The sequence below is a fragment of the Electrophorus electricus genome, chromosome 22 (assembly GCF_013358815.1).
Source record: "Electrophorus electricus isolate fEleEle1 chromosome 22, fEleEle1.pri, whole genome shotgun sequence".
Classification (NCBI taxonomy): domain Eukaryota; kingdom Metazoa; phylum Chordata; class Actinopteri; order Gymnotiformes; family Gymnotidae; genus Electrophorus; species Electrophorus electricus.
This window is the reverse complement of record NC_049556.1, coordinates 8,578,854-8,592,712: the sequence shown is the minus strand read 5'-3', so window position 1 is coordinate 8,592,712 and position 13,859 is coordinate 8,578,854. Positions and strand designations below refer to the sequence as shown.

The following is a 13,859-nucleotide window of genomic DNA, read 5'->3' as shown; positions in this document are numbered from 1 at the left end:
CCCCCCGTCGCCAAGTACTCACGACACGTTTAGGAGGAGTTCTTAAATTATTTTATACCTCTTAAAGTTCCTGTTTTGTTAATTGAGCTGTTATATTTTTGTTCGCTCTCGGCTATAATGATTTCTGCTATGTGTAAATTTCTCTGATGGGGCCGCGCGGTCGCCACGGCGCTGCCGCTGCTCGTCTTCCTTTGTCTGTGTATTATCTCATTCTGTGAGTGAATAAGCCGCTTTGGGGTCGTGTAAACGGGCTCTTGTCCGAGTGCTTCTGCCAATATTCATGTACATAAAACCCTAAATATAGAGACCAGTAATCCCTCTGGTGTGCGGCCTGGTGTTGTTTCTCTGCAGGGACCATCACTTACGCAGAACAGGGCGTGTGGATCAGCCTCCGCACGCACGCACACACACACACACACACACACACACACACACACACACACAGCCTCAACAGTGAACTTGTAAGCATGGCAAGGCAGCCTTGTGAATTATTAGCTCATCAGGTATAATGCCTCACCGGCAAATCCAAGACAATTCAGCCATGCTGGAGCGAATCAGGCAACCACAGAGCTGTGAGGGGGCGGGACTTACTGCTATTCCTTGTTGCCACCTGCAACCAATCAAGACTCGACCTGCTCAGCTCCATGGTGAAAGTGTACCGAATCCAGATGGCAACGCAGAACTCACGGTCAGGCGCGTTGAGACCCAATTTACTGACACTTTGCACTTTCCCCACAGATCTGCTCGGTGCTCAGACAAGTTGAAACCGTGGTTTCAATTTATTCCGTTTTTTTCCCCGAAGTTCGGCAGGCTGTTGTGGAGCACAGGAAATCTGGGTCTCGCTACACTCACAAACAACCTGATGGCAGGCTTGCATTCACGATTAGATGCATGTGTGCAGGAACATACATGCATTGAAATAAACAGTGCCATTCAATACCACACATGAATGCACACGCGACCTCTTTTTCATCTGTCTCCCCCTCTCTCTCTCTTTCTTTCTCCTCTCGTAACCCTTTCTTTTCTCCCTCTGTTACACACGCATACACTCACAGCGAAGATCAGATACAGGTGAGCTCTAAAAGCTTTCTGCTTGGTGGCCAAGACAGCCCCTGCCTGGTGAACACATGCCGCTTGAGAAGACCAGTTCTCCACCAATCAGAATCAGACAAAGCACACTTGGGTTGCGCTGGCCTCCGTGCTGATCTGGACTAATTGTGAAAAGTTGGGAAATGTTTGGGAAAAGATCTGGGATTGCTGAGCTTTGATCCTGTATAAAAGAGGTCCATATACATGACCAGAGGGCGTGTCATATCGGGAAGACGTGTCATATCCAGAGGGCGTGTCATATCCGGAGGGCGTGTCATATCCGGAGGGTGTGTCATATCCAGAGGGCGTGTCATATCCAGAGGGCGTGTCATATCCAGAGTATGTGTCATATCCGGAGGGTGTGTCCTATTCAGAGGACATTTGGAGTGGTCAATCACAAAAAAAAGTTCCGCACACAAACGTGTTGTGTCCTCCATTTTCCGTCTGCATCTTTCTGTTGCACACAGACACACACACACACACACACACAGGAGCAGCGTCCATTTACCTCAGTTTATCCCTGGTCCTGGAACATTTGTTAACCCCATTTGCTGCAACTTGTTGCCAAAACTCACTCGGAAAACAACGATAACAGGGCTATCAAAACAGGACTTTCTCGCTGCGAAAGCAATTCACGATTGCATCATTAAAAAAAGACAAGGCTCAGATAGACCAAATAAACACATTCACGCTGCACCGGGGACTCCAGGGCTGTAAAAGAAGCGGCTTTATGTTTCTGAGGAGGACGTCTGGAAGAGAAGCGCAGCGGGAAGCAGCGGCCGGGGAAAATAAAGAGTGCTGGAAATATTCAAGAGCAAGCGCCATACACCAGCACTGTACTTTTAACTGTGATTTTTCCTCATGTGTATTTTTTCGTGTGTGTGCGTGTGGGGGTGTCCCAATTTTGAACTCAGATCTCAGTGACACTTTTGGAGGGCATTTGTGAAGAAGGCTCTAAATTCAGAGTGACACACACACACACACACACACACACACACACACACACACACACTGATATTCCGTTTGTGGCACTTGTGTGTGATTCTGTTTGCATAAAAACAGCAGAAACGCTGAAAATCCTGCAGGCTCCCAGAGAGGCCCAGCCGGAGTCCTCAGAGGCTGGGGGTGTCTGCTCCATCACACACTCCAAAAACCCACACACACACACACACACTTGCTAAACCAGAACCTTGCTGATCCACTCCTGGGAACACCATCGTTGGAAACCGACATGTGAATACACTTTGAACCGTTCGTTTGATGTGTTCAACCTGTGGATGACTCTCGGCCCTCTGGACGTGCTCATGACACTCCAGCTGAGCTAGCTCACGGGTGAACCTGAGACGAGACGCAGTCACGTGGATTTAGATGTACAAAATCGCTACACTACACAAGATAGAACGTTCTGGGAAGAGACAGCATTGGAGGGTATGGCAGCATGGAAGACATGCACTACACCTGAGAAACAATAAACTGTAGCCACGAGCGCGGCACGTCACCGTTTAGTTGTCGTGAATCATCAGGTAGTGATCCCGTCTTCCAGCTCAGGCAGGTGTGTGACTGCAGGGATGGTAACAGTCTTTCTGTCGCTTGAGACTTTGTGCTGGCCCCTCCCCCAATTTCCTGCTGCACATGAGCCAGCACACACACACACACACACACACACACACATACACTGTATGTTGGGCTCAGGTCCACGTGCAGGTCCACAAAGAGGTGGGAAACGAGCGTCTCTGTCTGTCCAGGAGCGTGTGAGGTGTGGCTGCGTCTCACTTTTGGCAAAGACGTGAGAAGATCCCTCATGTAAAGCCGTACACCGGTGTTGGCCTTTGGACCGGAACCACATGTTCCACTGCTGGAACTCTCCTGAAAAAATCGCCTTCGTCTCTCCTGCTCCATCTTGGGTGAGACATGTTCCATACATGCCCTAAACCCTCTCGTCGTCCCTCCTTAGGGGTGGTCCCCAGCCTCGGTGGTCCTCGTCAGATGGCGGTGGTTTTCTCACGCTCAATCTGAACAAAGATCTCTGTCTTCTCTCACTCTGCTCTCGTCTCTACATTCTCTTTCTCTTTCTCTCTCTCTCTCTCTCTCTCTCTCTCTCTCCCAGTATCCTCTCCCAGGATCCAACAGTCTCCCAACAAAAGAAAAACCATTAACAGCTCGGTCTCGGCCATGCGGGGATGGGGAGAGGAGCCCCGGCCGGCGGGGGTGGGGCAGGACCGGAGCTGGAGCCGGCCGGTCTGCTCCTGAGCACCGAGGTGAAAATGAAACAGGCAGCAAAGAACGTCCCGACCTTGCGAGATCACTCGGGATCAGGCGCTGGGCTCCGGCAGAAATATGTCCACTCAGGAGGAAAATCCGCTACGCGGGGAGCTGTGTTGCCAAACTCTGGTTCCCCTGAAGAGAAAATATTTGCTCAGAGAAAAAGAAGGCCTGGAGTGAGAGAGAGAGAGAGAGAGAGAGAGAGAGAGAGAGAGAGAGAGAGAGAGAGAGAGAGAGAGAGAGAGAGAGAGAGAGAGAGAGAGAGAGAGAGAGAGAGAGAGAGAGAGCATGCTCTAGACCAAGTATGACTGTGCATGCTCTAGACCAAGTATGATTTTCTGTTATTTTGAAAAACCTTACTTGCACCTTTTGAGAGAATTCTAGTTCCTGGGTTCCGCTGGTTCCTGGGTTCTGTTGGTTTTTGGGTGCTGTTGATTTCTGGGTTCTGTTGGTTTTTGGTTTTTGGGTGCTGTTGATTTCTGGGTTCTGTTGGTTTCTGCAGGTCGGCATTTGCTGTTTGGCTATGTTCCTCAGGTCCGTCTCAGAGGCCATGAGTTTGCTCAGTTTGCAGTCGCGATGATGACATATGACAGACTGTGTCTTGCACTCAGAGAGTGCAAGCTGTGATGAGTTAGCTGTGTGCATGTGCATGTATGTGAGTGTGTGAGTGTGTGTGTGTTAGGGGGTCGGGTCTGAGGTCATTGGATCCTAATCATTGCAGCCCTCCTTTACAGCAGACGTGCTGACAGCAAGGCTGCGAAAGGTCATGGGTCATTGGTGCTGGGGGTCGGGAGTAGGGGCCACACAAAGACCACAGTTAGAACTGCCCCTGTCTCTGTCCATTACACACATCCTCTGTCCATTACACACATCCGCACCCATATATGAATGCACACCTGTAGTCAATCACCCATGTACACACACACTCACACACAATCAACAAATTTTGTGGAAACTTTGATGTGGGATGTTTAAATGTGGAAACGTTAATGTTGTATAAGATTTCTTTGAAATGTATATAACCAATTAGATTTCAGAGGAAAAAAAGCAACCTTTTTTTTGGTAAATGGTTTCCCTTTAAAACAAATTTCCAACAACACACACCGGGATACAGTTAGCTTGTGTAGAGGAGAATTGTAAATAGTATGTTTTTAGTATGTGCTCATTTAATCATGTCTTCAGCGATTTATTTTTCTGTTGACTTGAATTTTTAAAGAGCCAGAGTGTGATTCTGCATTTGCTCCATTACACCAACTCTCAAACAAACAAGCATATGGTTCTGTCTCCTTTGAGGACCCCAGATCGTAACCACGTCAACCAAACACAGTCACATGACCATCTTCTCCACCAATCAGGATGTTCTGGAGATGGAGAAGTGGCTCCTCATAGAATGCTTGAACATGGGTGGGGAAGGATTAAACCAGTGCGTCACTTCACTGACAGTGTCCTTATTAGAAGAGAGAAGAGATCGATCTATCTATCTATCTATCTATCTATCTATCTATCTATCTATCTATCTATCTATCTATCTATCTATCTATCTATCTATCTATCTATCTATCTATCTATCTGTGTGAAAAAGCCATGCACACTTGATTACACAAAAAGCTCTCATGCAGAGTAACATGTTGGTTTGTGTTTAATGGTGCAGTCAATAAAGTCTGCTCAGATGTGCATGTTTATGCATGTGTTCACAGATGTTTGCTGGGGTGTGTGTGTGTGTGTGTGTGTGTGTGTGTGTGTGTGTGTTTGTCCCTCATCTCGTTGTCAGGTACATAGATTTAGAGAGATATTTGTTCTGTGCAGAACATCCGTTCCCTCCAAACTTGTCCCTGGATAAAACCTGCCTCCAATTAGTCTGGGTTGCCAGGGCCTTAGGTAGATCAAATGTGGAGAATTATACTGAGAACCAATTCTGAGGATGTTGTTGGCTACCAGATTGCACTTATTTTGCCAGCGTTTAGCCCCTGTTAAGTACATTCTGTTTGTGACAATTTGCAGAGCACAGTATTTGTACTGACATACCCTGGTGTGCATTGACATAATCCATCGGTATCGAGATGTAAGAATATTGGCTTAAATAGCTACGCTTACACACAGCCATTGCTTGAGCATTTTCATGTGCAAAAAGCTTGTAGTGGAAATCTTAGTGCTCACTTCATCCATTTGTTCTAACTTCTAATGTGCACTGTTGTCTGATAACTTCTTTTCACTTCCTTGGGGACTGGCCTATCAAAACATCAGAACAGCAAGACAAAGCGTCAGCATACTGATGACCTGGAAGCAAAGCTCATGGACGAATTTGTTCCCCACTAATCACACTTCAGATGTGGATGAAAACTAGAAATACTGGCTCAAACAAAGAACCCAAAACACCACCACCTTGATGGTTTGCCCAGGTCCGAGTCCTGGCCACATATGTTAGCTGGCTATAACCACACGATGATTACATGAAAATGTTATGCTTTCCAAAAAAAACCATTAAAAGAAATTAAACAAAATAAAGGTTCAATAAGTTACAAAAACGTGGTGTTGTGATTGATTTGTTTAGAGCAATTTTCGAAAAATAATGGAATATGGACAGGCCCAGTCTACAGACTCATGATGTTAGGAAAATTGCGCGAAGATTAAGAAAATTGTACTGAATGGAGTTCATATGGCGCTAAGGTGAATGGCAATGCTTCAAAAAAAATCATTAAGTCGTTTTTAAATCTTCAAATCCCTATTTCTAGCCCCGCAGTGCAGGAAAATAACGTTAAATTGCTCGCCAAAAACACACTACAGCTGCTGCCGTGTCTGAGGCGTAAACACATCCTCAGATCACCTCGGCGAAAACGTGTAGCCCTTGGTTACAAACTTTCCACCAATCACAGCGCCGCGTCGCTCTCCGCGTGACGGGAGCAACATGGAAGTGCGGGGCAACGTCAAGACCCCGAGCGACGGTCTCCCGAAAACTCCCCGCGTCTCTCCGTGAGAGGGAAGCCCAACTTCTCGCTTTCTGTCGCGTAAATGTCCGTTTCGAGGTCCGGTATCCGTTTGCCGCGGCCTCAACGACCATGCTGGGCATGTACGTGCCGGACAGGTTCGCGCTGAAGTCTTCGAAAGTTCAAGACGGAGTCGGGCTGTACACGGCGAGGCGCGTAAAGAAGGTCGGTCCGTTTCAGACGGAAAACAAAAAAAAACCCCAAAACGCGACAAAACGAGCGTTATAGATGTGGACGCGTCCTGCATCCACACGCCGTCGGCGGGCGAAACGTTTGGTTGCGGCAGTCTCTCGTGTCTGACTTTAGTTCTGTCCACAAGTTATTTCATCCTTTCTTGTGAAAAGGGTGCGGGGGAAGTGCCACGTATATAGGATAGCTAGCTAGCCGTGTGCTGACCGAGCTTTCCTTCAAACGTGTCGGCGGCAAGTTCTCGCCGCCGGAGCGTCTTCCTCACAAAAGCGTTTAAACGCGAAGCGCATTCGTGAGGTCCGTTCCTCGCCGTGGACGCCTCTCGCTTTGTTAGATTTGAAGGAGGGCGGAGAGTGAACTTTGTTGTCGGCGAGGTCTGTGGGAGAAAAGGGCCAAGGTTTGCGCTTTAAAAAATAAGAGGGGGGGGAAAAAAAAAAAAGGCGAAAGCAGCTCGACTTTCCCAGAGCAACATGTTCGGGGCTTTGTTTGCAAAACACCATCTTTGTTGCAAGTTTTGGTTTTTGCCCCGAGTGCATCAAAGCGAGACTCCTCAGTCGCTGTGTCGTGTTGCAGGGAGAGAAGTTCGGTCCGTTTGCTGGGGAGAAGAGACTGCCCGGTGAGCTGCATGAGAGCATGGATCCAAGGCTGATGTGGGAGGTGGGTGCACTCAGCCTTCACCCCGTTTGGAGTGTTTGACAACGGCAAAGGCATCTTTAGTAACGATGACCTAACATCCAAATTCTTCAGAGTGCCTATCAGCAAGCCCTTCTGGGAAGACTTCATGTGCTGCCTGCTGTTTTGAGCCATATTTTTTTTTTCTCTCTCTAACAGCCCCAGAGGTCTACATTAAAGGGCTGTTAGGGGTGGTCATTTTCTGTTTTTCTTTTTAAATTCTTTTCCGTAACCCATTTACTTGTGCATCTCAGATCATGTACATTTATCCTGTTTAAATGCAGCCATGTTAATATGGTCACTGGCGTAGTATGCACTAAAGTTTGTCTTGCATGGTGGTTGTTCTGCTGGAAGGCAAGACGACTAAGGGATGAACATCACCTCACCTTAATGGTCCATAACCCTGTTCTGTAGAAGTCAGATGTATGCACTGAGCCGAAGGCCATATCGTGAGCCCTCAGCCTTGACTCGGTGCCCTCAGTGAGGCCGGTGCAGGTGTGCTGAGCGTGTTCAGAGCGGGCGTGCACACCACGTTCTGAGCCTGGGCACGCTTGGCCTCCTTAATAACTGCCTTCCTTGGCAGGCATATGCCCAGCGCCCTCTGACACTCACCCATCCATTCACGGGCACACGCCACCCGAGCGCTGCTCTGCCAGGATTTTATTTTTGGCCACGTAACGTTTTTAATTAGAGCCTTGATCAGACCGTGTTTGACCACGTTACTGTGAAGATTTATACATCTGTCTGGATGACAGTCTGGTGCACTACTATAGACTGGATTGAAATCTCGAATTACTGTGTGTGTGTGTGTGTGTGTGTGTGTGTGTGTGTGTGTGTGTGTGTGTGTAAGAGAGAGAGCGCGAGCGCGATTGCTCTGTTATACAGCCTGCTGCGCTACCCTTTCATGTGCTGTCTGGTTTCACGGCAGCTCTGCGCTTTAGACGGACTTGCCTCACAGTTTGTGAGAGCATTGTTAGCTATCATTTCAACCCATTAACGCTGGGACAATCATGCAAAATAATCATTACAGTCCAAAACCAGACGCTGGAAGGGCACTCATTAGCTTGTCAACGTCAACAGCACCCTGTTGTCTATATTGTCAAATTGGCGTAGGGGCTCTTTGAGTGCGGTGATGACGCGTATAACCGAAACAAAGTGGCTTTTTATATACATGGTTGTTCAGCATGGGACCAACGTTTATTTACTCATCAGCAGAGATTCACCGGGCTGTTAGTCAGTTAATACAGTGTTTTCCTACAGCTGCCATGCATGCCCTTGCTGTAAATAAACATGTTGACATGTAATTTAGATTTAAGCGCAGGTATGAGGTGCTGACGCTGCTGGGCCTTGTCCTTCGTCAGACCTGCTTCAGAGTTGAATGGATTTGTGTGTTTGTGTGCGTCTGTGTGCTGCAGGTTCGAGGGAACAGGGGTGATGTGCTGTACATTCTGGACGCCAGCAACCCTCGACATGCCAACTGGCTCCGGTTTGTGCACCAGGCTCCGTGTCAGGAGCAGAAGAACCTGGCTGCCATCCAGGTACAAGACCCCCCCCCCCCCCCACCTCCTGGATCTTATCTCCGCTGAAAGCACAGAGCCAGACCGATCCCACTGATACACCGCAGGGCCCCCATTTACCCGCTGTCCCAGGAGTCCTGGTCCGAGATCAGGTGCAGCTCCTCTACCCGTGACTTTTTGTTTTACTTTGGAAAGGAGGGGAACTGTTCCTGGGTCAGCGTCGTTTCTCTGAGAGGCGTGACGAGTGTGGAAACGTTGGAGTCTGCAAAAGCAAAGGGCTGGAGTTTGAGTGGGGATGGGGCAGAAAAGACAGTACAAGCGTTGAAATGCACACCTGTGCTTGCCCAGTGCTCAGGTGTGTGTGTGTGTGTGTGTGTGTGTGTGTGTGTGTGCGCGTGTGCGCGTGTGTGTCATGCAGTGATGCTGCTTTGAAGGTCCCTTTTGATAAGGAGGTGTAATGAGGCTTGGGCCACGATAAAGGGGAGAGAGAGGGAGAGACTGACACGGAGCCACAAGGCCTCCACCTCACTGCTTGGCTCTTTGCGTCTCCTGCGCGTTCTCATCCCTCCTTGGCTGTCCTCCTGTCTCTTTCTCCATCACCACCTTCATCTGTCCGAGTCAGGTGGCCATTTTAAGCTCCAGACACTAGAACGGTGTCGTTCCAAACTTTGAAGACTGGTGTAAAGTCAGTTCACACCACTCCAATTCACTTCCTAATAAAGGCATTTGTTCAGAATTTTGTTTAAAGACGGCTTTCGTTAACTTGCTAGGTTTGTCATTTAAAAGTTTTAGTAATGACAATTGCAGCTGCTGTGAGCGCATGCGCTCTCTCGCTTGTGCACTCTCTCTCTCTCTCTTGCTTGCTCTCGGTGTTTACTTTTTCAAAACTGGTTGCACAAAGGTTAAAGATGAGACATTAGTGGTTACTGTTTGACCCCATTTAGGATATGGAGGTTTGATAATGATAAATTTAGGGTTTCCCAGTTCTTGACCTTTGACCTTAATCAGGAGGAACACATGAACTGCTCCGCCCCCCCCCCCCCCGTGTGTGTGTGTGTGTGTGTGTGTGTGTGTGTGTGTGTGTGTGTGTGTGTGTGTGTGTGTGTGTGTGTGTGTGTGTGTGTGTGTGTGTGTGTGTGTGTGTGTGTCTAACTCTGAGTCTCTGATTAGCCATTTCTCTCATCCTGTCTGCACTATATTACTTTGAAATGTACAACCACAGCCATAGGAACAGATGGCTTAGATATTCATCATCATTAGGCTCTCGTTTCTGTCTGTGTGTGGTTATCTTCATCTGTGTGTTCATCCGAGTGTGCATTGTGGATGGTGCCCTGCTGGTAGGAAAGATCAGGGCGCTGCATGCCTGGTCCAAACCGTGACAGTGGAGTTCGCCCAAACCTCCAGTTGTGCTCGATTTCCTTATGTCACTCCACTAAAATGTGGGACAGTTTTTTTGATCTGCTGTGAATGAACCATCTTCAGCTTCCCAAACTTGTCAAAACCGTGTGACCTTTAATTTCCAGTCTGGTTGTGTGTGATTTTTTTTTTTTTTTTTTTTTTTCTCCTCTGTGTTGGGATACATGTTTAAATGCTCTCTCTGTCACTGTTATTAATAACAGATGATAAAAACTAATAAAATGAAAGAAGGTTGCTGTTTTTTGCTTTAATGTTCAGTTTGCCATGCTCCACAGAGAAAAGCAGGTGTTTGTGTTCTTTGATAGGATGGGGAGAACATCTTTTACCTGGCTGTGGATGACATAGAGACAGATACAGAGCTCCTGATTGGCTATCTGGATAGTGACATGGAGGAGGAAGAGGAAGACGAGGAGGAGGATGAGATGATGAAAGACGAAGATGAGAACAGCAAAGAGGGCAAGCACCTCGGCACAGAGCCAGGTTTGTCGGTGTGCGGGTGTGTGCCTTTTGCAGATTGGCATGCGTGTTTTGTGTTTTCACCACAGAACTGTGTGTGTGTGTGTGTGTGTGTGTGTAGAGTCGGTGATGAAGGAGGACCACCCTTGCCTGCTGTGTGAGAGCAGCTTCCCCAGTGAGGAGGTGCTGGCCGAGCACCTGCAGAGCCTGCACCAGAGAGCCAGCACCGAGGACAAGGAGTTCAAATGCCGCAACTGTGGCAAAGAGTTCCCCGTCAGACAAGCTCTCCAACGCCAGTCAGTACACAGACACGCACGCGCACACTTAAAGAAATACATTAGAGAAACATTTCATTTATAGAGACCCTGACACGAGTGTAACGGCTTGGCCAGTACCTGCTCGGTTTAGGTCGTCTCCCTGGAGCTGTGGGGTTGGGGGAACTGCTGGGTAATGGTGCTGCTTATCACTATTAACAGTTGGACCGGGTGGACTGGGACTGAACTGTGCCCGATTCCAGCTTTAGATCCTTGGTTTTGCAGACTCTGTGTGAAGCATGCAGGTGTGACGTGTGCTATATGAGGGCTGGGTTTGTTTTGTAGTGTCCTCCACTGCACAGAGGGTCTAACTTCAGTAGGAGACGCTTCCCAAGTCCATCAGTGTACACTCTGCCACAGCTCCTTCTCTTCCGAGTCTAGGTACACACACACGCGCGCACACACACACACACACACACGGTTTTGGAATTCTTAGCATTCTTAATTTAAAGTATGTGTGTGTGTTTGTGTGTGTGTGTGTGTGTGTGCGTGCAGCTTTGAGCAACACAAGGAAGCTTGTAGAGGAGATGCCAGGTTTATTTGCAAGGTAGAAAGCTGTGGGAAGCGATTCAAGAGTAAAGATGCCCTAAAGAAACACAAAGGCAACGTTCACACTGGTACAACACGCACACACACACACCCTTCAGCACTCGCAGCTAATCGCACTGCCCGACCGCCGCGCCGATTCGTCTTCTGCGGAGATCGGCGTCCCCTCCGTCTCTCGTGTGCAACCTCACTCCCTGCTCGGCTGCACTCCTCCCCTCTCCAGCCTCTCGGCTGCCGCTCGTCACTCCCTGACCCCACGGCGTAATTAAGAGGGTGGTAATCGGAGAGAGGGCTTTTCATTGGGAGATCTGAGTCTGTGTGACAGTCAGTTGGAAAAAGGGGCAATCCCGAAGGCTGACCCCCGATCGGCCGGTGACGGAGCCCACCGTTGCTGCTTGAGCCGTGTGCGCGTCTGTGTGTAGAACCAATCTCCTAGATGCACTTAACAGGCTCCTTTTTTCTGACCTTTAAAAGCTCTAGAGTGATGCAAAGTAAAATAAATAAGGATCTCGTGTTATTACGAACACCTTTTCTCCCATTCCCACTCTTTAGCTCGGGAAAACAGCTGGCAGTTGGCCTTTGACCCTGACTAACTGTTTGTCGCGCTTGCCGTCTTTGACCTGACCCTGCTGGCCTTGCTGATCAATTACCCTGTCCCAGCACTTGTCAAAATGTTATTTCAACTGCTGTGCAACTGAGCTGCGTGAAGAATGGCTCTGTGGCTGCTGGCTCTCACCTTGTGCTGTCATTGACTGCTGATTCATTCTCCCTCTGTGTGTGTGTGTGTGTTCAGGTAATGCCCGCCGGAAGCTCATATGTGCCATCTGCAATAAGAAATGCTCCTCTTCAGTCAATCTGCAGGAACATCGCAAGGTCAGACGCACCCCCCCCCATCCCTCTCTTTCCCTCCTCCTCTTCTGTTCCCTCCATCACACATCTTCGCTTCCTATCCCAGCTCTCCTCCTGGCCCTTCATCCGTCTTCCCACTCACTCCGTTGGTCCATCTCCTGTGTGTCTGTCTGTATGTCTCTCTCTCTCTCTCTCTCTCTCTCCTCTTCACACAAGCCTCTTGCTCTTCATCTCTCTGTTGGGTTTATGATTCTCACTGGCTCATGTTCCAGCTTTCCAAATATACTCATCACTTCCAGCATATCTCGGTTTCTCTGACCTAGTCGCTCTCTCTCTCTCTCTCTCTCTCTCTCTCTCTCTCTCTCTCTCTCTCTCTCTCTCTCTCTCTCTCTCTCTCTCTCTCCCTCCCCCTGCCTCACTCTCTGTAGGAGGTGAGGTTTATGTTGACGCTGTAACATTTTCTCTGTCGGCGTGAGTGCAAAGGGAAGGTCGTCTTTTGTTTCACACACTCATCTCCGCGGCCCCCGTGAAATCTAAGAGTGAAAGGCAGCAGACTGTCCGCCTTCAGCCTTGGCCTCAAGGGTCCAGCTGGCTCCGAAAAGCCCTGTGAAGCTCCCACTAAACACGCCAGTACAGGACCCGCTCCACCCTAAAGTTAAACCGGAGGTTTGGAGCCACTTGGCCTTATGGAGCCAAGTCGCTGTGCATAGTGATCGGTACATTTTTGCAAAGTCTTTTAAGATTACTGCTAGAGCAATTTTTCACACTTAAGCAAAATTTTAAGACCAGCGGTTCTTCAGTGAAAGGGAGAAGTGGTGAAGGACCTGCCGCCTGTGGCCGGTTTCTGACACCTCATCTAACCGAGCCTCTGAATAACCTGCCTCAGCGCAGACCCACTCTGGGGTAATCCCAGCCCTGCTCGCCTCAGCGCAGACCCACTCTGGGGTAATCCCAGCCCTGCTCGCCTCAGCGCAGACCCACTCTGGGGTAATCCTCATCCAGCCCAATCCTGGGGTTGGCCACATGCTGCTTGACTTCAGCTGCCGAGACAGCAGTGTGGCTGTTGGCCCAGAACTGGACAGGTCCCATCTGGGGCTTTTTATCTGTGAGGGGGGAGGGGGGGGGGGGGTGGAGGACTTATGGGGCAGCGTCACACGGCGCTTATTACGGTTGCTCCCCATTCCCTACCTCCAGAGCATCCGTAGATCAGCAGTCTTTTCCCACATCTGATTAACCGGCTCAATGTTGCTCAGAAAACCCCCTGTTCAGACCGGGCTTCGGGGAAGGTCTGGCCACCCAGCTCTGGCTGGGGGAAACGGCTCAGTGGGGAGATGGAACAACGCTCTTTTAGAGAGTGTTATTGTGGACCGCAGGAGATGGACACATTTGCACCATGCAGTTTAACTAGTGCATGCATCACGTCACGGTTGATGGGCTTGTCTTCGCTTACCAGCAACCACGTCCACGAGGGGCCGGAGATTCCAGGAACGTGCTAATGTCAGTGGAACTTTGTCACGATGTCTTGGAAAGTTAGAAGAAAACTGTACAGCAAGACCACAAAAAGC

At 49.0% G+C, this 13,859-nt stretch overlaps 1 protein-coding gene across 2 annotated transcripts in view; it reads left to right on the top strand.

Annotated features, from left to right (window-relative positions):
• Positions 1-5,539: 5,539 nt before the first annotated feature.
• The window catches only part of prdm5 (PR domain containing 5), a 33,798-nt gene continuing 25,478 nt past the window's right edge, over positions 5,540-13,859 (top strand). Inside the window, exons 1-8 of one of the 2 annotated variants that reach the window (XM_035521162.1) lie at positions 5,540-6,500; positions 7,098-7,181; positions 8,612-8,734; positions 10,435-10,609; positions 10,707-10,881; positions 11,185-11,280; positions 11,395-11,516; positions 12,239-12,318. In XM_035521162.1, the coding sequence (XP_035377055.1) occupies positions 6,408-6,500; positions 7,098-7,181; positions 8,612-8,734; positions 10,435-10,609; positions 10,707-10,881; positions 11,185-11,280; positions 11,395-11,516; positions 12,239-12,318 (948 nt within the window). In that variant the 5' untranslated portion in view covers positions 5,540-6,407. The remainder of the gene's footprint in view (positions 6,501-7,097; positions 7,182-8,611; positions 8,735-10,434; positions 10,610-10,706; positions 10,882-11,184; positions 11,281-11,394; positions 11,517-12,238; positions 12,319-13,859) is intronic. The other variant, XM_035521161.1, reaches the window with a different exon arrangement.